Source organism: Tupaia chinensis, unplaced genomic scaffold (genome assembly GCF_000334495.1).
Source record: "Tupaia chinensis unplaced genomic scaffold, TupChi_1.0 Scaffold145396_1, whole genome shotgun sequence".
Lineage (NCBI taxonomy): Eukaryota > Metazoa > Chordata > Mammalia > Scandentia > Tupaiidae > Tupaia > Tupaia belangeri.
Window position 1 is genome coordinate 1,365,482 of NW_006205257.1, and position 25,373 is coordinate 1,390,854.

A 25,373-nucleotide genomic window follows, 5' to 3' on the forward strand; every position below is an offset into this window, starting at 1 on the left:
ATGGGAATGAGTCTCAGAAAAGGGGCCTGTAAGGGGTGGTCCCAGCAAAAGGAATAGCATATGAGAAGCATGGGACACACCAGGACCATTGGCCTCAGTCTGGCCACCCCTCTCAGGAGTGTCAGGGGGAGCTTGAGGAACCTACCCTGCATGCCCTGCCAGGAAGGGCCCCCGCCACCCCGTGTTCTAAAGAGATGGCCATGGCACGCGGGACACAGTGGAGGAGAGGGATCTGGGCAGGACTCCAGGAGAGGTGGGGCTGGGTTCAAGAGCTGGGTCAGAGAAGCCAGGACAGGATTTGGTGCTTGCTGGCGGTGGGAGGCATGCAGGCACCTGGCACCCTTTCTGAGGTGCGCTTTTCGGTGTAGTGTCCCTGGGACAGGCAGCCTCGGGGCTGGGATACCTTCTGGCTCAGACCAGTGCACTCTGAGGGCCTATGGGTCACAGAGGTAGGAGGAGCCTGGGAGTCAGGGCTGGGCCCCGCCCGCCACAGGCCCATCCCAGGCTGGCAAGGAGGCCCACTACTTTTGCCCGGCCCGAGAACAGTAACCTTCACACACTTCAGGGGCCCGCCCAGGCCAAGGGTGTTGTAACCACCATCCGTGCCAGACGCTGGGGCCAAGTTGCTGGAGGTTTAATCACTGTCACAACCCTAACCACACACAGGCAGAAACCCCACTCCGGGCCAAGAGAGCTGTGTGCAAGGCCTTCCCCGAGGGTGCATAGGCAAAGAAGACGAGAGGCGCCGTGGGGGCCGCCTGGGCCCTCATGTCCGGGCGGGCGCCTGGCCAGCCCCAACGAGGGGCCACCATGGAGCATGATTTATACCTGATTCCCACCCTCTGCTGAGGCTGGCCAAGAACGCAGCCCCACTAGTAGCTGGGTTTGAAGGCAGGCTGTATTTCCTGGGGCTCCCTTCTGGTGACCAGCAAAGGCCCCCTTCCAAGAGAAACGAATCGAGTCGGGAGTAGGACAGCAGCCACGCACAGGAGGCCCTGTCTCAGCCCCATGTGCCAGGCTGACAGTGGGAGCCGCGTTGGCAGTGCTGTTTTCAGGGCAATGGAGGGGAGACTCCAAGTGGGGCAGTCACCGTGAAGCCAAGCACTCCTCCTAGACCAGGCCCAGGGGTGTCTGCCATTCTGGTGGGGAGACATGAAAAGCGAGGGAGCAGATTTGTCTAGGAGCTGAACGGGGCAAGGGGGAAAATCGCCAGGGCAGTGAGCGGGAAAGGCTTCTCCAGAGAGGCAGCATCTTCTATGCTGAGCCCCCAAGCTGGGGGTCACAGGCCAAGGACGGGCACAGGCAGCAGCAGGGGGTCTCACGTGGCCTGACCGCGGTGTGCTTGGCCTCTGGAGGGTGCTGGGGGAAGGAAAAGTTGGGTGGGTGGGCTTATCCTGGCCTCATGGCTTGGTTCTTCCCAAGAAGGGCAGGGCAGCACACGTCAAGTGCTGAAACCAGGGTCTGCCTGGTCATAGTGATAGCTGAATAGTGGCTACTGCTACTGTTTGGGGATGCGGCCCTCGAGACCCCCAACAGTACTAGATACTGGCCAGCCTTCTAGGACTGGCCTAGGAAGCTCTTTGGCGAAGGCTCATGGAGGAATGGGAGCTTGCCCAGGGACAACAGCATTCTAGAGACCTGGTCTCTTTTTCTGGAAGGCCAGACTCTCAGGGAGAAGCCTCACCCCACCTCTACCCTCAGGGGTGCGCACTGGGTCAACCAAAGTGTCACGTGTGTCTAGAACTGCTCCAGACACCAGCCGTAGCAACAGGAAGTGCCTCAAGGATGCCTGGGCTCCACCCCCATGTTGTGTCATAGCCAGACTCCAGACCCCAGGACGGCCCCCACCTCAGTGCCTCACAGGCTGTGACAGATATAGACAGGGCTGCTGTCGGGAGCTGGGTTCTGAGCAGGGTCTCCCTATCTCAACTGGCCGGGTTACAACCCCACTGCTGCTCAAAGCCCTGCCCAACTGCGGGGCATCCATCTCTGGCAAAAGGAGCCCCAACACAGGGAACTGCAGCCCAGTGAGTGCCTGAGGGGTGACGGCCTGTGTCCTAAGGTGGGCTCTGCCCATTCACTCTGAGCCCCTTGTCTGCCCTCTGCCAGCCACAGAGGTTCTGAGCCCTGAGTCTCATGGCCCAGCCCTCAGCGGCTCAGGCCTGCAGGCTCCTCAGGATGCAGAAGCCCCCATGCTCCACTCCTGCGGCCACAGTCCTCAGGGATGGGCAACGTAGAGGGCAGCTTCTGGCTGACTTGCTGGAATGCCCTTGGGAGTTAAGGCTGCCCTGTTCCATGGGGCTGAACATGCCCGGATGGTGCCAGAGCATCAACCACAGTGATCAGGGCCTTCACCCTCCCCGCCTGGCCCCCAGTGTCCTAGGGCCACCAGTCTTGGCCAGCACAGGCCTGCCTGAATCAGCCCTCATATGGTCAGGCTTCCTCACTTCCTGGACCGAGGGTCCTTGTCTGGGACTCAGGCTGAGTCTGGAGAAGGGGCTCGATCCCCTTGAGAGAGGCCGAAACAGAGTTCCTCAGGGCCCGTGGCGTGGCACGCCCAGTGCCGGCCGAGCTCACCAAAGTAGCTGTCTCTAGGTGTCCTGTGTTGCAACCCCTAAGTGTCACCTTCCCAGGTGGGCTGAGGACTGGCTCTGGGTTCACACCCCTGAGCCTAGAGCCTGCGTGGCCCCCAAAGCTCTGTGCTTAGGAGGCTATCCATAGTGACCTTTGCCCCAAAAGCATGGGGCAGAGCTGGGCTGATTGGACTGGCTGCCATGGAGATGGTGCTGTTAGCAGCAGGCGGGGCCACAGACCCCTGCCAGCCCGCCATGAGGCTGTGCCAGCTGCACCTTCACCCCGGAAACCTTTGCTCCCTGAGGCAGTTCCAAGAGTGGTTCAGCCCCATTCAGAGACATGCAGGGATGTCCCTCTTGCACAAGAGGAAAAGCTAGGACAGAAGCTCTGAAGCAGCATTTGGGCCTGAGCCTTGGGCCTAGGGCCCACTGAGGCCGCCTCACAACCACTACTGGGGAGACATGCTTTTCTCATCCCGATGCCCCGGGTCTTGCTGGGCTCCCCAGGCCCCAGGAGTACACACTGCTCAGAGGTGACCTGGCATGGGCTAGAGAATAGACCTGGGCTGGCCCCTGGCTGTCGTGTCAGGAGCTGAGCCCTGAGGACAAATGGAGAGCCAGGTGGGGCAGCCTTGCTGTGGCACCAGGCCCTGCACAGCCCTGGCTCACCACAGCCCTCCTCTGAGCCATAGGTGTCTGGTGGCCTGACATGCATCGCCTGGCTGATCGCATCCACCTGGAGGAGCTGGCCCGCATCGGCATCCTGCAGGGCAGCGTAGACGCCATGGTCCAGGCCCACCTGGGAGCCGTGTTCATGCCTCACGGACTCGGCCACTTCCTGGGCATCGACGTGCACGACGTGGGAGGTTACCCTGAGGTCAGTGCGGACACATAGGCCAGAGGGGACTGCCTGTGGGCTGTCACTGAGCTCGGCTTGCTTCAGTCCAGGGTGACGCTCCCTCTGGTACACAGAGGTGGGAGGGAAGGAATCAGGGTCTCAGCACGCCACCTGCCAAGGCTCTGATCAGGGCAGGGGCAGGCCTGCGAGCGTGCTTCAGTGGTTGCCTCCACAGGACCCAGGTGTAGAGGTGGGGGCCTGCACACTGGGCCCTAGGCTGGGAGCTGGATAAAGTCTGCCTAGAAGAGTGGAAGGAGGCCAGTGTGCAGTGCACAGGGTCCCCCTGTGGGCCACAGCTGGGTCTCACAGAACTGTACTGCACCCTTCATGTCCTCCCGCCTCTGGTGTTGAGATGGCAGTGACTCACCTGGACCCTCACTCGCCCCACAGCAGACCCTTTGCTGTGGGCCTGTGGGCCCTCTGCCCCGGGCCCCTGAGCAGCACACCTGTGACCCAGCAGCCTCCTCCGCCCCAGGCACTCTCAGACCCTCAGCAGGGGAAGGAGGCTTATGAGGGTGTTTCTAGACAAGGTGTCCCACCCCCTCCTCTCACCAACCCTCTGAGGACCACCCAGAGGACGCTGGAGGGCCTCAGGAGTCCCTGGCAGGCAGGTGCTGCAGCCTTTCTGGGCCCCAGCAGTGGGGGGAGCCCGTCCCGTGCCTGGCCTGGTGCCCAGGGCACAGGGGGTGATTGTGCAATCCATGTGTGCCCTGGGCTAGCCGAGACCAGGCTTGGCCTCTTGGCTGCGGGGTATTTTGAAAGCACTAAGAACCCTTTTTTGGGGGGAAAAATTGCTCAAGAGAAGCATTATTATTCAATTTTTTTCCCTCAAGTGTAAACAGTTAAATTTGGAGAAACAAAATCAGTTTTAATTTCCTAATTCCTATCCATCCCATTGTGTGCAAGGAGCCAAGAGCAGGGCCTTCCAGACATTGTTCGCTGAGGTTCGTTATTCATTAGTCGCCAAAGCACTTTTTTTCCACCAGAGAAAATTGGCAGCAAACTGTTTTCATCTTTTCCAGTAAGAAGTCCTTTGTGCTCGGAGTCTATTCTTCTGACAGATAAACACTGGGCAAAAAATATGGCTTTTCCTATAAAAGTCATTTGTTTTATTTCAGGCCTACAGACACATCTGGGTCTCTGCTCGGATCCCAGGACAAGTTGAGGCCATTGAGCCCTCGGCCTGGGCAGACCCCACCCCAACCCCAGCAGGACTACAGTCCCTGGGCCAGTGAGCCTGAGGCTTGTGCTGTCCCTGTCAGGGGCATGCCATCCACTCGGCCCAGCCTGCCTCCTTCCCTTGGTCGTGCTTTGGCTTTTGGCTGGCCTCCCAGGTGGCCCGACCTGTGCCCTGTTCCTGGAGGGCCCCACAGGGCAGACCCTGAGAACTAACACTCTGAAGGGGTAATAGGTGGTGGGTTGGGGCAGGCATGTCCTCTACACACACCCCACCCCCACCCTGGTCCCTTCCAGTCCTCTCCACCCCCAGTCTCAGTACTGGTTCTATAACTGGCTGGGGGGGGTGGGGGCACGTTTCCATGCTTCAGCAAACCTGCCTCCTCCTGTACCCCGATGGAGCAGCTCGGCACGGGCCTGTAAGTGGAAGAAAGACACAGCTTTGTCAGGTCGCTGCCTTCCCCAGCTGTGGGGAGAGGAGACAGGCACTTAGGGTGTGGCACGAATGAAAGGAAGGAGGTGGCAGGAGCAGGAAAATCTTGCAGCACAGACCCTAGAACCCCCAGCTCTGAGAAGCGACTTCTGGACAGAAGACCAGCCCTGCCCACCCCCAAACACCTTCCATCTGAGCATAGGAATAATGTTTCGAGGGGGGCTCTGCCTGCCAGGATAGGATACCCTGCTCTCCTCCTGCCTAGTCTCCAGGAAAAGTCCCCAGAGAGAGTCCAAAGACCACACCGCCAGGCATCTGTGCCCGGAGCATGCCCCAGAGGGTCATGCTGCCTTTATGTCTCTTCATCACCTCCGTCTTGGCCTGCTCACAGCAGGTCAGGGTGGCCGCACTGCCCTTGGGGATTCAGTCACAGCCTTCCCTGTACCCAGCTGTGGAGGCTAAGCCAGCCTGTTTCTGGTTACCTTATGTGAACCACTAATTGAAGTCTGATGTCCTTGGCCCCCAAACAGTCAGAAGTGACAGCTCTGTCTCCAGCAGCTGGGCAGGCAGCTCAGATCCTGAGCATAAAGCTTGCTGGCTGCCCACTCTCCGAGGCTCCGAACAGACCAGATGGGTGTCGCCCTCGGGGAAGCAGGGTCTCTTCTGCATGTGCCCCAGGCCGCTGCCCCATCAGCTATGCTGGATGAGTGACTAGGCCCAGGCCGAGTATGCGCTGGGGATGCAGAGGTGGGGTGGCAGGCATGGGGCCTTGGCAGGCAGCAGCTGCCACTATTGCTCATTCCTCCTCCAGGCCTGGGGGCCGTTTCCAAGGGTCAGCTGTAGGACCAGAGTGCTCCCTAAGCCATAAGCCATGCACACACAGATACGAGTGCATTTGCACATATCCGGGCCACTACTGCAGCGAGAAGGCCGTCCTGATGACAGCACCTGTCCTTCCTTGACAGTCACTTGGAAAACTAGGGGACCTAGCCTACGGGAGGACCAGCACTTCTGGGGCCAGTTTCCACTTGAGCTGCCTGGAAGGAAAGCAACGGCTCAGGAGATCATGCCACTCTCCTTAAGAGCTTTTTTGGCTTCGCTGGTTTGGCTTCTACCATTCTCCTGGCCAGGAGAGGCCTGGGTGAGAGTAGACACCCAGCCAGCCCCCTTGGCCTCCCTGGCAATTTGCCCTGGGTGTCCACAGGACACCTGAAGGTGGTTCTGAGGATAGTGAGGGTCTAGGGCCACTCAAAATCTGGGGGTACATGGGTCTCACCAAAAGTGCCCATGCCCGGCACAACAGAAATGATTCTGGGCTGGAGACTCCCGTTACTCTACAAGGCCGGGGCCAGCCCTCATATGCCCACTGTCTCCCATGAGGCAGCAGCACCAGTGACCAGTGCTGGAGTTACGGCCTCATCTCTCTTGTCCCCACAGGGTGTGGAACGCATTGATGAGCCCGGTCTGCGGAGCTTGCGCACAGCACGGCACCTGGAACCTGGCATGGTGCTGACTGTGGAGCCAGGCATCTACTTCATTGACCACCTCCTGGATGAGGCCCTGGCGGACCCAGCCCGCGCCTGCTTCTTTAACCAGGAGGTCCTGCAGCGCTTTCGCAGTTTTGGTGGGGTGAGTACCCATGGGCCCCACATCTTGCGCCCAAAATGTCCACTGCAGCTCTGTTGCCTTTGTCCCAGAGTAGGGGCCCTGGTGGGAGGAATGAGTCTTGACTTCTTCACATGAGAAGGGATGGGCCCCCCTTTTCTTGTGAGCTAGCACCAGATAGGTGCCTCACCCCTCAAGAGAGTCTATAAAACCCATTTATTCCAGGCCTCCCATTTACCTGGTAAGAATAGGGTGAGCAAGTGACACAAGCTGATGGCCACCTGGAAGGAGCCTTCCTCTAGGTGGTCATCCACAGTGGCTTTGAGACCAGCCCCTTCCATTCCAGGAAGCTTCTCCCACTCAGTGGTGATGTGGGGCCAGCCTCTAGCCTAGTACAGAGGCCAGCTCAGTAATGGTAAGTGTTGTTGGTCTGACCCAGGTCCGCATTGAGGAGGACGTCGTGGTGACCAACAGTGGCATGGAGCTATTGACCTGTGTGCCCCGTACCGTGGAGGAGATTGAAGCATGCATGGCAGGCAGTGACAAAGCCTTTACCCCCTTCTCTGCCCCAAAGTAGAGCCAGCCAGGATGCCCAGCAGGACTGGGGGCCTGGCCTTGCAGCCTCTCTTCACAATTGGCAACCTCTCTTGCTCCTCCACTGCAAGCTCTGCTCAGAAATCAGATCCTGGAATCAACAGCTGATCATACCAGATAGTGTTGTTTCCTGGAGGGGAAAAATTCTTTATTAACTTTCTGCAAGATCACACCTTTACTCTGTTATGTATGTCACTTAAATGGCAGTGACTTAACTTGCTGATTGAAAATAATCCTATTTAGTAGCAACTAAAATATGTCATCTATATACTTTTTCTCAGGAAAAGTGCCTTCCAGTGTTTTCTTTCAAAAATCAATATGCAGAATAGAATTTGCAATAAAAAGTTTTTAGAAAAGGCTCTTTGTGAACAGCTCCTTGTCCTTTATTCCTCTGTAGACAAGCACATGGGTACCTGTGGACTCTGTAAAGATGGCTCACCTAGGGTCAGCCTCCAGTCAGTTCTCAGGAAAACAGGGGTGATGGCACAGGCCCTCCAACCTCTGCTTTTACGTCTGGCCAGGTCACCCAGGTACTCTGCTGGGCTTTGGAGGCACCCTGCCACTTGCTGCAAGGTTTCCCAAACCTAACACGTATCAGAACCACTGGACACTTGGTCCGCCAATCCCAGGGCCCACTCTTAAGCCTCCTGAATTAGAATCTCCAGGGGCGACACCCAGGCATTTGAATATTTAACAAGGACCCCCTAGAACAGTGGTCCCCAACCTTTTTGGCATCAGGGACCAGTTTTGTTAGTTTTTCCATAGATTTGGGGGGGGGTGTTTAGGATGATTCAAGTACATTTATTGTGTACTTTATTATAATATATAATGGCATAATTTAACAGCTCACCATAGTGAAGGATTACTTGGAGCCCTGAGCTGGTTTTCTTGAAACTAAATGGTCCCATCTGGGAACTCCTATGAGAATCTAATGCTACCACTGCTCCAACAGTATGCCCGCTCAGGTGAGGTGGCAACATGAGCAAGGGGGAGTGGCTGTAAACACAGATGAAGCTTCACTTGCTCTGCTCACCTCCTGCTGTGCAGCCCGGTTCCTAATAAGCCATGGACCAGTACTCAGGGTTCAGGACCCCTGCCCTAGAGGCTCCTGATGCACAAATTTGAGAACTACTCTTGGGCAACATGGCAGTAGAGCTTGGTGCCAGGCTCTATCCTATCACTATGAACATAGCCGGGGGTTTGGGATGAGGGGAGCCAACATGTGAAAGGTCCTGGGCACTCAGGGAGGTTGGTGGATACCATGCACTGTGCCTTTGGCACAGGTGAAAAGGCAAACTGATGACATATAAGCATCGGATACAGTTACTGCTGCAAAGCTAGACTTCTGAAGGGGGAGAGTGACAGCACTTGAGGTGCAGCTATTAGGTCATTGGGAAAGTCATGACGTATTTTTCTATGCAAAAATGTGCCATGACTTTTCCTAACCACCCAATATTTAGAATGTGAGTCTTGCAGCGATCCCTCGGCCTGAACTTTTCACAGGGGAGCCTACTAGTAAAACTAGCATCTATCAGAGACTGCCACCATGGCATAGGAGAATGAGCTTATTCCTCCCCTATTTGTGGACACCACTGGTGTTCCCTAAGCATAAGCCTTCAGGGCAGAGCAGTGCCTGGTTCCTGCCCGTGGCAGAATACAAGTCCTCTCCTTTGCCTGTCCAGTTTCCCCACAGTCCCCACAACTGCCCCAACCCTGGATCTGCTTCTGGAATTCTTCACATCATTCTAGGTCTGTCTCCTCACAGTGCTCTCATCTGGAAGTTTCTGAGCCAAGGTGAAGGGCAAGTCAGAAATGAAACCATGATGGGGTATAAAACTCTAAAGCTCAAGGTAGAGGTTTAAAGAAGTCACCACAGTATAAACCGATTTTTGTACACTAGTACACACAAAGTGCTTATGTGGCGGTGGTTGTAATAAAAGCCAATTCTTTTATTTGCTTCTTAGATTTTTAACATCTTTAAGGTTTTCTACTCAAACAGGTATCCCCTAAGCCATCCACTGGTGACACTGAGCAGTTTGTGTGATGTGATGACTGCGTCAGGTGAAGCATTCGCCAAGCATTTTTCTTCCTGTCGTGCCTGACAGTCATGTTCCAGTTGTAGGATTTCAATTTCTCCCACTTCTGGGACAGGACCAAAGTTAGGTTGAAATGTTAAAAGAACAGTTTAGTTTTGCTAATTAAGAAACTCGGCTAGGACCAGCAGGTGACGTGGTAGAGAAGGTGCTGGATTCCCAAATGAATGATGGTTTGAATCTTGGGCCTGGCATTTTGAAAAATCACACTGGGTACATGTGCATGAGTGTGTGCATTCCCAAAATCCTAAGAATGTCTCTCTCCAGCAGGCACAGAGCAAGCGTATGTGCCCTATGGCAATGATCATAAAAAAAGAAATGTAGCTAAATATATCACACATTTTTCTCCTTCCTTCCCTTCAGATATCCCCTTCCACATAAACATTTTCTGATTGTCAAGCAAAGGGGTGAAAAAGAACAAGCAATCTCAGTAACTAAACACTTTTTGCCTAAGAAGGACACTAGGAACATAGATAACTCATTTGCCCTGGATCAGATCACAGGGCATTCTTCAAAGGTGTGGATGGCTAGTATCTACCTATTCGACTTCATTTCTGAAGACGTACCAACTTGAGATCTCCCCCCAACCTCTGCAGAAATGAGTAGTTTCAGAAATGCATTAGGCTTTCCCAGAACGCTGTAGCACTAAAAGTTTCTCAGAGCTGTGGACTGTCTAGATATTCATCCAATAATCGAGAATCTGCCCTGTGCCAGTGCAGTAGAAAAACATGATCCCTGCTCTCAGTCTGTGATCTGCTAACGAAGGCTTCTTAAACATGCACAAAGACATTGTCCTTGAACATTGAAAAGTGCTCAGGAAAATAACAGGGTTAACGTTGTGCAGAGAACCAGAGGGCTAAGACAAGAAAGGCTATCAGTAAAGAGGAGAAGCTGCATTCCAGACACAAGGAGCTACCCTGGGAAGGAGTCAAAAGAAAGCTCAGCAAAGTCCTGGGACCAAAGCAATTCAGGAAGGGGAATATAGGCAAATTTAGCTGCAAGACACAGTGGAGTCATATCACAAGGGGATTGGGTCTCACTCTAGGCACAGTGGGGACCAACAAAATGGTTCCAGAGAACTAGCAATGGCTCTGCTGTCCAGGAAGGCTAATGGTGGTTGGGGCACTGGACTCCCACATGGCTGACAATTCGAGTCTCAACCAGGCAGCTTGATTTCTCATTATCTCTCTCTGGTGAGCACACATGCCATATAACAAACTTAAGAATAGCAATAATAATAAGTAAAATTAAATAATTCTTAAAAAGAGCCAATCACCAAATTCCAGCAAGAGAGGAGGATGGCACTGCACAGGGCAGGGCTGGGAAGGTAAAGCTGATAGGTTCAAGAGATACATTTAGGAGGCTGAACAGTCAGGTGGCGTGGTGGCTAAGGCACTGGACTCCCATGTAGTTGACCGTGGTTTGAGTCCTGAACCCAGGGGTTTAAACTCACACCAAGTGCGTGTGCATGCATGCCCAAGATCCCAAGAGGAGAATGGAGAAGGGATTGCAGTGTGGCCATCCCCCTGGGGGGTGATTTCTTGCTTTCTGTCTCTGTCTCTGTCTGTCTGTCTCTGGCGAGTGCACACACCCTATAGCAGAAACCTCTCCAAAAAAAAAAAAAAAGGCTGAACTAAAAGGTGCTGATGTGGGAAAGCATCTGGCTCTAACAGCTGCTTCAAAGAGTGGCAAGACTTGGTGTTTGGACGGCAAACAATTTAACACATGACCACCTCACTGACAATTTCATTCTTTCTCAAGTCCAGGTCTACAACTCCAATTTCTCTAGCTGTCACTGCTTAACTTTCAGGCCTAGAACTCTACGAAGAGTCAAAATGTTGCAGTAAAAGAATATCTAGGGATTGGTATTCTCCTTTGAGTGCATGTAAAATGCATGTGAGGGGCCAGCAGGTGGCACGGTGGTTAAGGCACTAGACACTCCCACATGGTCAACCATGGTTTGAGTCCCGGACCTGGTGGCTTGCTTTCTCATTTTCCTTCTGTGTGTCTTTCTCTGGTCAAATTAAAATAAATGAATGAATAAATAAATAATTCTTTTTAAAAAATGCATGTGAACTCCAGATACAGGCAGTGAAAGAGCAATAGGTCTAAAAGTACTTTTATTTAAAACGACCTGGCACCTTCACAAAGCATTAATCTCTCTATAAAATTCCCCACGACAAATTACTGGATTTTAAATCACAACTAATTCAGAAAAATGAAACGGGACAATACCACCCATATTATTGCATTACAATTTTCATTACAATAGCTTATTTCCTAAGATATAAAAATAACTGGAAGTCCTCTTGGGATTTTGAACATGGGTGCACACATACCCAGCGTGATTTTTAAACCATCAAGCTTGGAACGTGAACTATGGTTAGTCATGTAGGAGTTTAGTACCTTAACCACCATGCCACCTGCTGGCCCCACTATGATTTTTTAATACCAATTTCTTCAACTAGTTGAGGTAGGTATTTTGTTTATTTGGAGTATCTATTTATAGTATAGTAATAAAGAATCTGTTTAATTTTAAAGTAAATATTCACTCAAAGAGATATATTGAAAGAAACAAATATGGGGGCTGGTGGGTGGTGTGGTGGTTAAGAGCACGGTTTGAGTCCTGGATTCAGCAGCTTGCTTCCTCACTTTCCCTCTCATTCTGTCCCTCTCTGGTCAAATTAAAATAAATAAATAAAATAAATAAAGTTCAATAATTCTTTTTTTTTCTTTTTCTTTTTTTTAAGAGGTTTTTGCTATAGGGCGCGTGCGCTTGCCAGACAGACAGAGAGAGACAGAGAGACAGAAAGATTGAAAAGTGCTCAGGAAAATAACAGGGTTAACGTTGTGCAGAGAACCAGAGGGCTAAGACAAGAAAGGCTATCAGTAAAGAGGAGAAGCTGCATTCCAGACACAAGGAGCTACCCTGGGAAGGAGTCAAAAGAAAGCTCAGCAAAGTCCTGGGACCAAAGCAATTCAGGAAGGGGAATATAGGCAAATTTAGCTGCAAGACACAGTGGAGTCATATCACAAGGGGATTGGGTCTCACTCTAGGCACAGTGGGGACCAACAAAATGGTTCCAGAGAACTAGCAATGGCTCTGCTGTCCAGGAAGGCTAATGGTGGTTGGGGCACTGGACTCCCACATGGCTGACAATTCGAGTCTCAACCAGGCAGCTTGATTTCTCATTATCTCTCTCTGGTGAGCACACATGCCATATAACAAACTTAAGAATAGCAATAATAATAAGTAAAATTAAATAATTCTTAAAAAGAGCCAATCACCAAATTCCAGCAAGAGAGGAGGATGGCACTGCACAGGGCAGGGCTGGGAAGGTAAAGCTGATAGGTTCAAGAGATACATTTAGGAGGCTGAACAGTCAGGTGGCGTGGTGGCTAAGGCACTGGACTCCCATGTAGTTGACCGTGGTTTGAGTCCTGAACCCAGTGGTTTAAACTCACACCAAGTGCGTGTGCATGCATGCCCAAGATCCCAAGAGGAGAATGGAGAAGGGATTGCAGTGTGGCCATCCCCCTGGGGGGTGATTTCTTGCTTTCTGTCTCTGTCTCTGTCTGTCTGTCTCTGGCGAGTGCACACACCCTATAGCAGAAACCTCTCCAAAAAAAAAAAAAAAGGCTGAACTAAAAGGTGCTGATGTGGGAAAGCATCTGGCTCTAACAGCTGCTTCAAAGAGTGGCAAGACTTGGTGTTTGGACGGCAAACAATTTAACACATGACCACCTCACTGACAATTTCATTCTTTCTCAAGTCCAGGTCTACAACTCCAATTTCTCTAGCTGTCACTGCTTAACTTTCAGGCCTAGAACTCTACGAAGAGTCAAAATGTTGCAGTAAAAGAATATCTAGGGATTGGTATTCTCCTTTGAGTGCATGTAAAATGCATGTGAGGGGCCAGCAGGTGGCACGGTGGTTAAGGCACTAGACACTCCCACATGGTCAACCATGGTTTGAGTCCCGGACCTGGTGGCTTGCTTTCTCATTTTCCTTCTGTGTGTCTTTCTCTGGTCAAATTAAAATAAATGAATGAATAAATAAATAATTCTTTTTAAAAAATGCATGTGAACTCCAGATACAGGCAGTGAAAGAGCAATAGGTCTAAAAGTACTTTTATTTAAAACGACCTGGCACCTTCACAAAGCATTAATCTCTCTATAAAATTCCCCACGACAAATTACTGGATTTTAAATCACAACTAATTCAGAAAAATGAAACGGGACAATACCACCCATATTATTGCATTACAATTTTCATTACAATAGCTTATTTCCTAAGATATAAAAATAACTGGAAGATGATAGCAGAAAACTATCTAACTGGAATCTTCCCTTGAAACAATTCAAGTCAGCTTCTTGGGCTCATGATATTTATGATTTTGGCAAATCCATCTCTATAGACATGCTATGGCATCATATGAATGAAGATGATGTACATACTATAAAACTGTTATGGGGAATACTTAACATTCTTAACCATCTAACTCAAATGCTAAGAATCTCCCACTACTCCGTAAATGGAAATCATACACCAAGACACTGGGTGATTAAGCAAGAACCCACTTACTGCTTTCCCTAGTCTAGTAGATAAGTGACAAAACTGTAACTAAAGATGCATTCCATGGTCAGAGAAGACTATTTCTCTACTAAAGGAAATCGGGAAAGTCTAGACTTGGACAAAAGCACCCCTGCTTGTCCCCCAACTCCCTCTTCCTGGGCTTCAGCCTGGGAACAGGAAAGACACCAAGGTGCTGTCTGCTCTTCAGCTGCTTAACATTTGAACTGCTTTTGGTATCTAATATAAAGAAATGCACAATGCAATACAGTCATTGTTCCAAAGTTTTATTTTAAATTTATTGAAAGAAATAAAATTATATTTAAAAAAATAGAGTAATCTCACAAACTAAGAGAAGCCAGGAACAAAAAGAAGTTAGTACTTTTTTCCTGAGAGACAGATATAACAACTGTAGAATGGACATTTTCCTTCCTAGATTCTTGTCAAATAAAAAAAATTTTTTCCCTATTTCTAAGGCATCAAAAAGCACTCTGAGTGCTACATGGGTTGTTCAGGTACTTATGTTCCAAGCCCTCTAATGGGGATTAAGAAACATTATAAGAACTGTTAATTCTCATTCTTTTAATATCAAATAGTAAATTGTACATACTTCTACTTTTTTGTGTAAATATGAGATTCTCACACACATGACCTGAATTTCAAAAATCTGGTCATGTGCTATTAAAATCTTCCTACTTCTTAGTAAGAATGTCCAAAGTTATCTGAACTGGCCTACCAGTAACTGGGCTGCTTTGATCTCAGCATGTGTAGCCAAAAGCAGTCAGAAAGCACCCAACCAAGGAGACTCAGATGCAGCTAGAAATTTACACTAAAGCCTAATTCCTATACCAATAGATCTGTCCACTAAGGCAGACCAAACCCTAATGGTTCAGAGATAATACACAAAAACAAAAGTTACAAATATCACTTTACAATTCCCAAAGCTCTAAACTTATTCATTCCCCATACCTGGTTTCTCTCAATATTATGCTGATAAACCTATCAAGCTAAAAATGCATTCCAACCACTTCACTAAGACAGACAAAACAATGGATAGTATTTTGGTTCTGTGCATAATTGCTTGCTTGTGCTAAAGTTTTTATTTGCATAGGTAAAAGGAAAGCTTGAATCAATTTTTCCAAAAGCTCTTACCTGCTGTTCTGATTTCAAACATTGAATGATTTCCCTAAAGTTTTATCAAGATAGTTAAGTCAATTGATAGACCTGTTAATCCTAAATTCCATAAGGTTAACTATTTCTGAAAGATAACTACCAGTTCACTGGCTTAAGTAACTTACTTTATTTACTAAATTAATTAATAAGATATTAAGGGGCAGCCAGTAGACTGGTGGTTAAGGTGGCCAGATCCCAAGTGACCAATTGTGGTTTGAGTCTAGGACCTGGTGGCTTGAAAAACACACCAGGCGCACGCGTGTGTGTGTGTGTGTGTGTGTGTGTGTGTGTGTGTGCCTAAAATCCCAAGAAAAGAATGAAAAAGGGATTGTGGTGTGGCCACTCCCCCTGGGGGAATGCTTGCTTTCTTTTTCTCTCTCTGGTGAGGGCACACACCCTATAGCAAATTTAAAAAGAGAGATTAAAATGTCTTTAACACCTATTACAGGTGCTTAAAGAATCCAGTGACCCAACTGCATCTCCAATTAAGTTAATTATGTAACATCAGCTCTTCAAGAAAAAAAATTCTGTGGATATGTTCTAGTCAGTTATTCAACCTTTATAGCAGATCAATACTCCAATCAAAGTCAACTGTTGCTGGACTTAAACAGAAAATCCCTACCCTGTTTCCTGACGCTATAGGGAGTTAATACCCTCTCAGGACAGTATCTCATAGAATACGGGCCCCTGTCTTACATTCAGAAGAGCCTCAAGGCTCTGCTGAGTTGCAGGGTGCTAACTTATCTTCTCCTGCCTAAAAGAACAGCACAATCAGCATTCTGCAAACCCAAAGGTCCGATTGGAGTTACGTTCTGGTCACATTATCCCAAGTCCTAGTATAAAACAGCAAGGTGGCCAAGAAGGACCAGGTTCACATGTGAAGCCTGATAACATGAATTTTTTAATTAGATGTGACTCAGTCTCACCAGCACAGGCACAAAAACATACAAAAGCCAACAAATCTGAGCTAGAATTGTGCTTAAAAAAAGAAAAGAAAAAGAATTGACAAAAAGTCTAAACTACCAACATTGACATAACCAGACTCTAGAATTATTTTAGTGATTGCCACTAAACAAAATGTCAATATCCTGAGTTTTATCAGCATTTTCTTTCTAAAAATAATTTATGGGACATAAAAGCATACAAGTGAATAAACAAGCAGTGGTACATAAAGTCTGGGAGGATAACACACTAACTAGAAAAAGATATACCACAAAAATATAAAAAAGTGTATTTAAATGAAATAAATTAAAGGTTAAAACATCACACTTTCAAGTTTTCTTGGGAGATGGCATGGAGTTGATACATTTTTCTAATAACCATTTGATTAAGATCACATACTAAATTAATCCTTTATGAGAAATTTTTGTCTTTAAAAATCATGGCCCCCATGGCAATTATTTTGAACACAGGAGAAACTACCTGTTGGCTTAATATTCCAAATCCTAAAATACAGCCTGTAATATCAAATTGCTAAGACATTTGGTTTACTACTTTGGCTATCAAAATGGTATCCAAAAAATGCAGACTTTAGGGCCAGCTGGTGGTATGGTGGTTAAGGTGGCTGGATCCCCACATGTGGTTCAAGTCTCAGACACAGCGGCTTGGGAAGCACACCGGGCACATTGTGTGTGTGTGCACACAAAATCCCAACAGAAGAATAGAGAATGGACTGCAACGTGGCCATTCCCTTGGGGGGGGAGGTACTTTCTTACTTTCTCTCTAATCTCTCTGGCGAGCACACACCCTATGGCAAATTTAAAAAAAAAAAATTATTTACTTACATCTGCAAAATTCAAAATTTGGATACACAGTTTCTCTAAGCCACTGATTTTTTTTTTAAGGACACTAAATAAAACCAACCCAATAACCCAATGGTATCCCAAAAGTATAGTTCTAGTAAGTTTTACTATTTTTTTTAAACCTACCCACTTCCCAAATGTTGTCAATTGGCTGCACGTTACTTTTATGATGTAACAGGGATTCTTTAGCAAAATTTAAATTATACATGAAGTCCTCCAAATTACAGTCATTGGTTTCTGTAGCAGCCTTTGTAAGAACTTATAATTCACAATTTAGAACGAAGTCTCGAATTGATTAACATATTATAGATAGCATTCAACGTTTTACTCCAATTAACCATATTCATTAAAACCAAGAACCTCCTGCATGCCCAGCCAGTTTCTCATTCCTTTAGTCAATCTAAAAAAGAAGCAATTCTAGGGAAGTCAGAATTTATTAAGAACGTCAAGGTTCAGGATTCTTGTTTAAACTGTAACTTAAAAATGTTACTCTTTTGATCCCCACAAAAACCCATATCATTTAAAACCAGATATTCTAATTACATTACTAACATGTTTAGCTCAACTCTTCAGTGCTGATCCTAGAAAATAACCTCCAATGGATCTCTAAAAAATGGAACAAGACAACATTCAGCCATTGATATGAGTGGTATAGGTGGTCACACCTGTAACGTTCAAGCCACAACGTGGGAAGTCTGGAAAGAATGAGGTCTACTGTCCTGCATTATCAGAATTTGTTGTTGTATTTTCAGTGCTAATGGGTTGCACGTTGTCTGCAAGGTTGTGTGCATGCTCAAGAAACAAGTCTTTCAGTACACTCAATTCCTTAGTCAGCAATTTTATTTTTGCTTCCAACCGTTCATTCTCTTCCTTGAGCTGATTCACTCTTTGCAGTGTATCCTGTGCTTTCTGCTTACTTTTCAACCGGCTCTTTTTCACAGCCATGTTGTTCCTCTCTCTGCGCTGGCGATACTCATCACTATTTCGATCCATGGGCGAACTCTTTTTGCTTTGCTTGCTTGGAGGCACAGCTTTGCCTCCTCCCCCAGGGCCAGCAGGCACCAGCTGAGGAACTTGCTGTAAGCCGCTTGCATGTGCCTGAGTATGAATAACACTTATTCCATTCACTCCTGGAGTACTGTTTTGCTGTGATATCTTGCTCATTTGGGCACGCTCACTCGTCAAACAAAACAGGTAGAAATGAGGATAAGGTGATCAATGGGTTCCACGTTAAACTGCCAAAAAAAAAAAATCTTCACATGTACCTAGTTAAAAAAAAAATTTGTGTTAAAATATTTGAATTGACAGGATCAGTTGAGATTAAACTTGCATGCAACCTAACAGCATGCCAACATTAATTCTGATTATGCTGAGGATGTCTACAGAACTGCCAACAATTTGAATGTTTCGGAAGTGAAAATCATTTAATTTAGAAAAGCTAAGTTCGTACAGAAGCACCATTAAGACTAAACTCAGTCCACCTGAGTCCCTGAGGATACTGCCCATCTGTTATTGTTATCAAAATTGGAAGGAAAACCAAAAAATACCACTAACTAGGTAGCACATATGAACTAATAGTGCCTGACAATCTTCCAGGGAGAAATTTGAGATGTTTGAGTTAAACATGGAAAAGGTGAGTTCAATTACAGTAGAAGGAACACCTGCCACGAAAGAGGAGCAAGCTTAAATTATTGGTTCAAATCAAAATAGAATGCTGGAGCAGAGTGGCAGTCTCTGAAATTCACCAGCAATGTTGTGATCTCTGCACGTTCCTTATTCTAAGAAGCAGAGAGTGAGTCATCACAACTAACTTGGCTTTTCTCCCAGAGCATATATTCATAGGCTATTTTGAAAAGGTAGGTTTTTTTCCCCCTTGTTTTTACCTGTTAGTGACCTCAAATGATAGTAGTTTACTGAAGTTTGCTCAGTTTCTTGGGCTTAGAAGCTCTGAGACACCAATGTGCTCCCCTACCCCACTATGCTTCTCATACTGTTTCTTCCCCTTCTCTATGTAACTATAAAATATCTAAACACACTCAACCTGAAATCTCACAGAAAGACACAAGCCCTAGTGATTCACCCACAAAAGTGTTAAGTACTGAGACTTGGGCTGCCAAAGGGGCTGGGCAACTACCCTGCCTGGAGTCACCTCCCACTGCTGCATGGTTCTGAGGACATGCCAGTTCTCAACCATGACTGTAGCATGCTTGTAGAAATGAAGTCACGGTTTCAAAAACCAGTCATATCTGGATTACTATGAATCCAGCCACACCCCTACAAGCATCTGACAAATTGTAAAAATGGACCAGCCAGTGGAGGTTAAGATGGCTGGATCCCACATGGCCAACTGAGCAGTTCAAATCTTGGATTTGGTGGCTTAAAAAAACACACCAGGTGCATGCATGTGCATGCATGCCCAAAGTTCTGAAAGGAGAAAGAAATGGAGAAGGGATTGCTGCATGACCCTTTCCCATGGGGAGGAGGGGAGACTGCTTTCTTTCTTTCCCTCTGTGGTTCTCTCTAGGGAGCACAAGTGCCCTGTAGCAAACTAAAAAATAAATAAATAAAATGTTAAAGCATACCTATCCTGAGGTCAAGACATACTGACTGAGCTGAGTGTTATGTCCACCAAGATGCCAGTATGCTCTTGGAAATTTAGACGGCAGTGTTACAGACCTATAGCTCTCCTGTTCTCCTTTCAAAAATCTGCTAAAACTACATCAGTGGGAAAAAACCTGGAGTCACAATAATTAAATGAAAGCCTCAAACAAGTACATCTTAGTTATTAAGAAAAGTTTAGTAAACACCAGTAGCTTCACCTAAACCTTCACCCAGGCATTTCTGTATAAACTATTTATTGGTCTTTTTTTTTAATGAAAAAGCCCATATATCATTAATTTCAACTGTTTAAAGTCATGCAGCCTTGTGCTAATGAGCCTTCTGATTTCACTCCACTACTAAGGCAGAACAGAAACTTTTTTCTAAACCCAGAGTATCTACTCCAAGTCCATCTTCAGTAATGGGCATTTCACAATTTTCCTTGATAATTTATTGTTGCCTAATTTTTCTTCCAGTTAAAAAGTGGCTGCTCAGAATTTGAGTTACCCTTACCATTATCTAACACTATTGCTTATTAATATTTGATGTAAAGTGAATATAGTTGTTTTACTTACTTTTTTAAATGATCCCTCCAGGACAGATAGCCACCCCATAATCCCTTATCCTCCAACTCAAACCAAGGAGTTGGCCTTGTGGGATCCAGAGCCTTCGCCATCATGCTACCAGCTGGCCCTGTTTTATTCATTTTTAGTAACTTGTTGAACATCTGTCCTGAAACTGTCTTAACAATCTTGATCATATTCATCTTATTTTTCATATACCAATTATATGTTTAGTCTTTAAAACTACTCTCTACAGTTAATTTTGCCAAGCTCAGGAGAACAGACCAAAAACTAGGGCAACTGGCCCGGTTTCACTTTAGGCATGTTCCTTCCATTCTGTGGACTTAAATTTCCCCGCCTGAAAATGAGGGATGTAGAATGGTACAATGCCTTCCAATTCTGACACTATACCATGAATTTCAGTCACTAAACTCTCAGGGCTAGCCTGTGGTGTATGGGTAAAGCAGTCAGATCCCACACAGCCAACTGTTTGACTTGAGAAACATGCCAGGTACGCATGTGTGAGTGCCCAAAATTCCAAAGAAAGGGGAACAAATGAAGAAAAGACTGTATTGTGACTATTCTCTGTGGGAGGTACTTTCTTTCTCTCTCTGGCAAGCACAAGTGCCCTCTGGCAAATTAAAAAAAAGGGGAGGGGGAGCCAGCAGACTGCATGGTGGTTGACCTGCTAAACTCCCACATGGCCAACTGTGGTTCAAGCCCTGACCTATCAGCTTGAAACCCACCACAGCTGGGTGCATGTGGTGCGTACATGCCCAAAATTCAGAGAAGGCCGAAGTTCTTTTTTTTTTTGGAGAGATTTTTACTATAGGGCGCATGTGCTCGCCAGACAGACAGACATAGAGACAGAAAGCGAGAAATCACCCCCCAGAGGGGATGGTCACACCGCAATCCCTTCTCCATTCTCCTCTCGGGATCTTGGGCAGGCACGCACACGCGCCCGGCGTGAGTTTTAAGCCATCGGGTCCGGGACGCGAACCGCGGTCGACTACGTGGGAGTCCAGCAACATAGCCATTATGCTAACTGCTGGTTCCCAGAAGGTCAAGTTCTGAGAAGGGATTGTGTGGCCATGCCCCACTGGAATGTGATTTTTCATTTTCCCTCTTTATTCTTCCCCAGTAAGTACAAGCACCCTACGGCAAAAACATACAAAAAGAATGAAACAAACAAACAAACAAACTTATTCATTACAGACTCCAAATTTAGTGATGTTCATGCTTATTTCTATACCCAAAGATATACCTTGCCAAGGTCGAACCTGGTAGATGAAGAATTGAAAAGTGAGCCCTTTGGCTTGAAAAATGGGAGTATTCATTGAATCTACAAACTGGTAAAAATGTAAGAAAGAGAAACGTAGAAATTAAAAAAATAACTCTAAGAAATACAATTTTTAAAGGTTTTCAACCAGAGAAGCCAAAAAAATAGCTCTTGGAGAGATAATTAACCAGGTAAAGGGAATTACAGGGCTAAGTGGTTAAAAAAAAAAAAAGATAAAACTTCAAACAGATTATTGTTTTTACACGGAAAAAGGTATTAACACTTAGAGGAGTTTTTGCTTCCACAAACATTTACTGAGCACCAACAGTGAGCAAAAAAAGTAAGTTTATTTAAAATCTGGATATTCGACCCTTAAGGAAGTCTGGCTCCTATATGAACAAATAGAATTCCAAAGTTCAGGCTCCAGGAAGCAGTGCTGTGCCTTGCATGTGAGTCATTGAAGAAGGAAGCAGTAGGAGAGCTGAAGAGCCATAATAGTTCTCAAAGTTTAGTCCCTGGACCAGCATCATATTCATTTAGGAATGTCTTAGAAATGCAATTCTCAGGATGCTCCTGACCTTGGACTCAGCGGTTACAGGGACAGGGCTGAGCACCCTTATTTTTAGGGCATCTCCAAATGAGTCTGAAACACTAAAGTTTGAGAGTCACTATAAAGATTCTTGGGACCAGCAGTTAGTGTAATGGCTATGTCACTGGACTCCCACATAGTCGACCGCGGTTCGAGTCCCGGACCCAGTGGCTTAAACTCACGCCGTGTGTGTGTGCGTGCGTGCCCAAGATCCCAAGAGGAGAATGGAGGAGAAGGGACTGCGGCATGGCCATCCCCCCAGGGGGTGATTTCTCGCTTTCTCTCTTTCTGGCAAGCGCATGCACCCCTTATAGCAAAAACCTCTCAAAAAAAAAAAAAAAAGACGATTAATAATGGATCTTAAGAATATGGGACTAAGTATGTAACAAGTGTTTTATTGACTACCAAAGGGCTCATGTACTCGCCAGAGACAGAGACTGAGAAAGAAAGTATCCCCAAGGGGGCATGTACCCCAATCCCTTCCCCTCCATTTCTCCATCCTGTCTGGATTTGGGACACACATCTGCATGTACGTGCACACAGTGTGTTTTTCAAGACACCAGTGCCATATATGAACCACGGTTAGCCATGTAGCATCTGGTTTCTTAACCACTCAGTTATGGGGCCCACTCAGTTTTTTAAATCAAATTTTTTGTTTCAAATAATGTTCACTCAAATCAGTAACACACTGAAAGCTTGAAATGTTAGAATGAGTTTTTTAAAAATCACATTTTTCTCAAGTGAAACTTGTGAAAATAAACCTCTCAAAAATTTTCCTGTCACTTTTCTCCCACACGCCTAGAACCAGACATTGCTCCCCTTGCCCTTCAAAATAATTTTTCAGTTTCCTCAGTGAAAAATCAAAACTTTAAAATATTCATAAATATTTCTCCCCTGCCCCAAACCTGTTCATTGGGATCTGACAAGTTTACCTAAAGAAAAACAAAAAAAAAGAGAAAAATCCCAATACTACAGATATTACCACAGGATGACATCATCTCTCAGGAGTACTAGTCTGATGCAGTAGTGTTCCCTCCAACCACTGCCTCCAGAGCAATCTAGCACTCAAACCTGAGTATGTCACACCCTCCAGCTAACAATCTGTCTATGGCTCTAGCCTGCAGTATCAAAGCCAGGGTCCTAACCCACTCTCAGTCCTGCTCACTTACCCATCACACCTCAATATGGAAACGCTAGTCTTTGAAAAGGTCCATGCTTTCTCCTTGTGTTTCTGTCTAATCTGTTCCCCCAGTTTCCTTGTCAGCTCCAGCTCTCCGGTGTGTCTCCCTGTAGACTAAGCTAGGCAGGATTCTGTTCATCTTCACATGCCCAGCCATCTAATGTGGGATGAAGATGGGCACATCCCTTCAGGGAGTAGTTAAGTGATCTACTGGACAACGAGAAGAAAATGTATGTTTGTCTTTATTTTTTTGAATTGCCAGAGGGCACAGCACTCACCAGAGAGAGGGAGAGGGAGGGAGGGAGAGAGAGAGAGAGAGAGAGAGAAAGCAACACTATTCTGGGGCATGGTTATACCTCAATGCCTTTCCTCCATTTCTCCATCACATCAAGATCAGGGACACACTATGTGCATACAACCAGCGTGCTTTTCAAGCTGCTGGAGACAGAATTCAGCCTTGTGGGATCCAGATCCCTACACACAGGGGCCTGCCCTGCTTGTTTTTAATATCATTTTTCAAATCTAATTTTGATGTGATCTACACATACAAAACAAATATTATTGATTGTAAATATATACAACCTCCTTTTAGGAGTTCATACTCAGTGTATCTACTGGTATAAGAATCCATGTAAGCACCTCTTCCAAGAATACAAATAAACCTGGAATTGTGGCTGTCTATATTTCTCTTTATGGTGACCAGGTGAGATGATGTTAGACCATAAAACCAAATTCAGCCCCATGAGGCCCTATTTGTCTTTGGGGGGAGGAGGGGGAGATCAGCAGGTGCTGTTTAATTCCCCAGGTATGAATGTTCCTGGTCTAACTCTCTAAGACCAGAGAGCCTTGTTGACAGTCATGATTACTCTTGGTAATTCAAAGGATATTCTGGAAAAAAAAAAAAAAAAAACTATTTTGTTTACATCTTTTTTTAAAGTTTATTTATCCCTTCTTTGAGAGACAAACTGAGACAGAGACAGCACCCTCAACACCATCTTGATGCCACGGTCCACCCTGGCATCTGCCAGGTCCACCGCGGCATCTGCCAGCCCCAGATCGTTGGCAGGCATGTGTAGGAGGACTCTGGGAGGTCTCTGGACCAGAAAGTGGAACCTTCCTGTGTGTTTCCACCTATTTTTTTTAAACTAGGTATTAAAAATAATTGAACCAGTCAAGTGTGCTCACCAGACGCAGGAATCAAGAAACTGAAATATCCTCCAACTCTCTGGCATCCTGTAATTATTTAGCCTTGTTTACAGTTTTTCTAGAAGTAATCTCTCAACTATAGTCAGCTTATCCCTAATACTACTTAGGTGATGGAAGAAAAAAAAAAAAAACCTTTAGATGCAGAACTTCTTCATAAAGCAAACCATTACAGTAGTATTTTACTTCAAAATGTTCTTCAGGAGCCAAGTCTGCATCAAATGGCTATCTACTCAAATAAGGATTCAACTGGGCATAGACTGAGAGACAGGACTAACAATTTTTGCGTAACTCACCAACGTTAAAACCTTCCTAAAGCGGACACATTTTAAGATGTCAGATAGCAGTATAAACAAGATGAAAATCAAACCCTTAGACCTTCTGAAGAATGGAAACATACAAGCTTACTCAGGACAGACTATCCTTCCCCTCAAGAAGGCTCTTCCATCCTCCCACCTAGACAGACGTCTCTAATACTTTCCTTACTGTATTCCCTCCCACATACTAACAAAATGCTTCATTTTTTGACCTTCTCTGTCTATTTAACTGGTGGTTGTGGCGCGTTCATCTGAAACTGTTTAACAGTGAACAGCAGAACATTCACACATCTGCATGAAAAAAGCTCCATAAAAAGCAAAATACTTTCTGTAAAGTTACGTATTTAAAAACCAGCTGCTTTCCCTGGCTACTTTCATCACTCTCTAACTTCCGAAGAAAATGCCAGACCACCCCAGATCGGCCGTTCAGAGGGGCTGACGCTCAAGTCAGACACGGTCCACCTTCTATGCGGGTAACACCCTTCATCCCCAGGGGCCAATACGCTCCCGGCTTGTCACACTGCACGTTTCACACACAGAGGGCTGGGTTTCGGAGGGGGCACACCTCGTCTTCCACCCCGTCCCCGGCCGTCCGCGGAGCTCTCGGCTGGCAGCGAGGGGCGCCCAGGGAGAGCGCGGGGGTCGGCGAGCGGCGCGGCGGCGCAGGCCCGCGGCCAAGGATGAGCTCAGCGCCCCTGCCGGGTGTTGCCGGCAGGTTGCATCA

At 46.8% G+C, this 25,373-nt stretch overlaps 2 protein-coding genes across 3 annotated transcripts in view; one reads left to right on the top strand and one right to left on the bottom strand.

Annotated features, from left to right (window-relative positions):
• The window catches only part of PEPD (peptidase D), a 170,469-nt gene extending 162,834 nt beyond the window's left edge, over positions 1-7,635 (top strand). Inside the window, exons 13-15 of the mRNA XM_006167978.2 lie at positions 3,266-3,450; positions 6,518-6,709; positions 7,125-7,635. Coding sequence (XP_006168040.1) covers positions 3,266-3,450; positions 6,518-6,709; positions 7,125-7,262 — 515 coding nt within the window. The 3' untranslated portion in view covers positions 7,263-7,635. The remainder of the gene's footprint in view (positions 1-3,265; positions 3,451-6,517; positions 6,710-7,124) is intronic.
• Positions 7,636-17,335: 9,700 nt separating this feature from the next.
• Positions 17,336-25,296, bottom strand: CEBPG (CCAAT enhancer binding protein gamma). Of its 2 annotated transcripts, none has more exons than XM_006167980.2 (2): positions 25,215-25,296; positions 17,336-18,185 (listed from the first exon to the last, which is right to left on the bottom strand). In XM_006167980.2, the coding sequence occupies exon 2, from the start codon at positions 18,082-18,084 to the stop codon at positions 17,632-17,634; it is 453 nt and encodes a 150-aa protein (XP_006168042.1). In that variant the 5' UTR covers positions 18,085-18,185; positions 25,215-25,296; the 3' UTR covers positions 17,336-17,631. The 2 variants fall into 2 exon arrangements, with proteins under 2 accessions (XP_006168042.1, XP_014439496.1); XM_014584010.2 differs by lacking the exon at positions 25,215-25,296 and adding an exon at positions 23,119-23,371.
• Positions 25,297-25,373: the final 77 nt, after the last annotated feature.